The sequence below is a fragment of the Seriola lalandi genome, unplaced genomic scaffold (assembly GCF_002814215.2).
Source record: "Seriola lalandi dorsalis isolate HSWRI2012SDOR001 ecotype SW California unplaced genomic scaffold, Sedor1 jcf7180002001168, whole genome shotgun sequence".
Classification (NCBI taxonomy): domain Eukaryota; kingdom Metazoa; phylum Chordata; class Actinopteri; order Carangiformes; family Carangidae; genus Seriola; species Seriola lalandi.
Window position 1 is genome coordinate 1 of NW_019471827.1, and position 1,819 is coordinate 1,819.

At 45.7% G+C, this 1,819-nt stretch overlaps 1 protein-coding gene across 1 annotated transcript; it reads right to left on the reverse strand.

Annotated features, from left to right (window-relative positions):
* Positions 1-114: 114 nt before the first annotated feature.
* LOC111663761 (sarcoplasmic/endoplasmic reticulum calcium ATPase 1-like) lies at positions 115-1,476 on the reverse strand (the record flags this gene model as incomplete). Its single annotated transcript, XM_023418072.2, has 5 exons — positions 115-267; positions 371-456; positions 547-749; positions 876-1,096; positions 1,222-1,476. Coding segments are annotated over 5 exons (903 nt in total), but the record flags the coding sequence as incomplete, so codon positions are not given.
* Positions 1,477-1,819: the final 343 nt, after the last annotated feature.

Here is a 1,819-nt window from a genome sequence, read left to right on the forward strand (position 1 = left end):
TACCTGTGGTGTGAACTGGAAGCCCAACGTATTCAAGTCGTTTCAAGTGTTAAACACAGTAATTCATATATTCTAAACAATTGTGTTTGTCTGTACCAGCTGTAAACACATTCCGACATATTTGAAGTATTACCTGTTGAGAGCGTTGCACATCTCAATGGTGACCAGCACAGACAGAGCCATGGTCATGGGAGGAGAAGCCTCAAAGATATCACAATCAACGCCAGTGAAGTCCTCGTTCTCATCGTGGCACTGCATGAAGTGGGACTGTACAGAGGAAAGGTTATTAAGTTATTTGGAACATTAGGTTATTAAGCATCTGCATGTGAGTTTTTGTTAAAGACAACATAAAAGAGAGGCAATTACTGACCAGCTGGTGGTAGGTGACACCAGGGCCAGTGCTATCGTACAGGAACCACCAGGCAGCACCACCAACGGTAGCGGCACCGACATATCCTGTTTGGGATAAGCAACAGTGTCAGTGCAGGTAAGTGTTCTTCCTGCATTTAAACTTAATGCAAACACAATGTCCAGAGTCTTACTTACCACCAATAGCCATGTATCTGAAGAACAGCCAGCCAGAGATCAGGGGCTCCTTGGGGGAACGTGGGGGCTTGCCCATGATGTCCAGATCAGGGGGGTTGAAGCCCAGAGCGGTGGCGGGCAGACCATCAGTGACCAGGTTGACCCACAGAAGCTGGACGGGGATCAGAGCCTCGGGCAGACCCAGAGCAGCGGTCAGGAAGATACTGACAGAGTGAAAAAGGGAATAATAGAACGAAGGGAAGGACAAGGTTAGCCAGAGACACAGAGAAAGATGGCTGAAAGATAGTGTTTAGGTGTTGATCAGAGTGTGTGTTACACAGGCCACTCACCAGACGACCTCACCAACGTTGGAGGAGATGAGGTAACGGATGAACTGCTTCATGTTGTTGTAGATAGCTCTGCCCTCCTCAACAGCAGCCACAATGGAAGAGAAGTTGTCGTCAGCCAGGACCATCTCAGAGGCAGACTTGGCAACGGCAGTGCCAGAGCCCATGGCGATGCCGATCTCGGCCTTCTTCAGGGCAGGGGCATCATTCACACCATCACCAGTCTTGGTGGGAGGAGAGGAAGCACAAGTTATTACTATTACTTCTACAGGCTGTAAATCCTAGCACAAAACCAGTGACAGGACAACTGACAGTACAATGACTCAGTCCAGCTCTTCTGCGCTCTTACCATAGCAGTAATGTCATCATGACCCTGCAGGAACTCAACAATCTTGGACTTGTGGGATGGCTCCACACGGGCAAAGCAGCAAGCCCTGACCACAGCTTCGGGCTGTTCATGGCTGGGCAGATCGTCAAACTCACGTCCGGTGTAGGCCTTGCTAGAAACGTCCTCATCCTCAGAGAAGATGCCAATACGACGGCAGATAGCGATGGCGGTTCCCTTGTTGTCACCTGAAATGTGGAGATGGAAAAGTTTGATAGGGAGTCAGTGAAATGTTTGAGAAGATACAGTTAAAACGTGGACACAAAAAATTTAAAATGGATGTTTCAATACACTGCTAATTTCTGTTTAACTGATGAGGAAAATGATCCAATAAAATGCCAAGTGGCTTTTTAGAAAGGATGAATTGAATATGCAGTATACTGTGTTTACTTTTAACATTATAAAATACTTTTAAATCCGATAGGGCTACACTTTTTTTTGTTTACATTTACATATTAGAGTTCCCCTATAAAAGCAAATTCAAAATAGAAATAATGGCCAAAATATAGCAAATACCATGTAATTACTATGTAAACACACACATACAAACACCCATACCTTG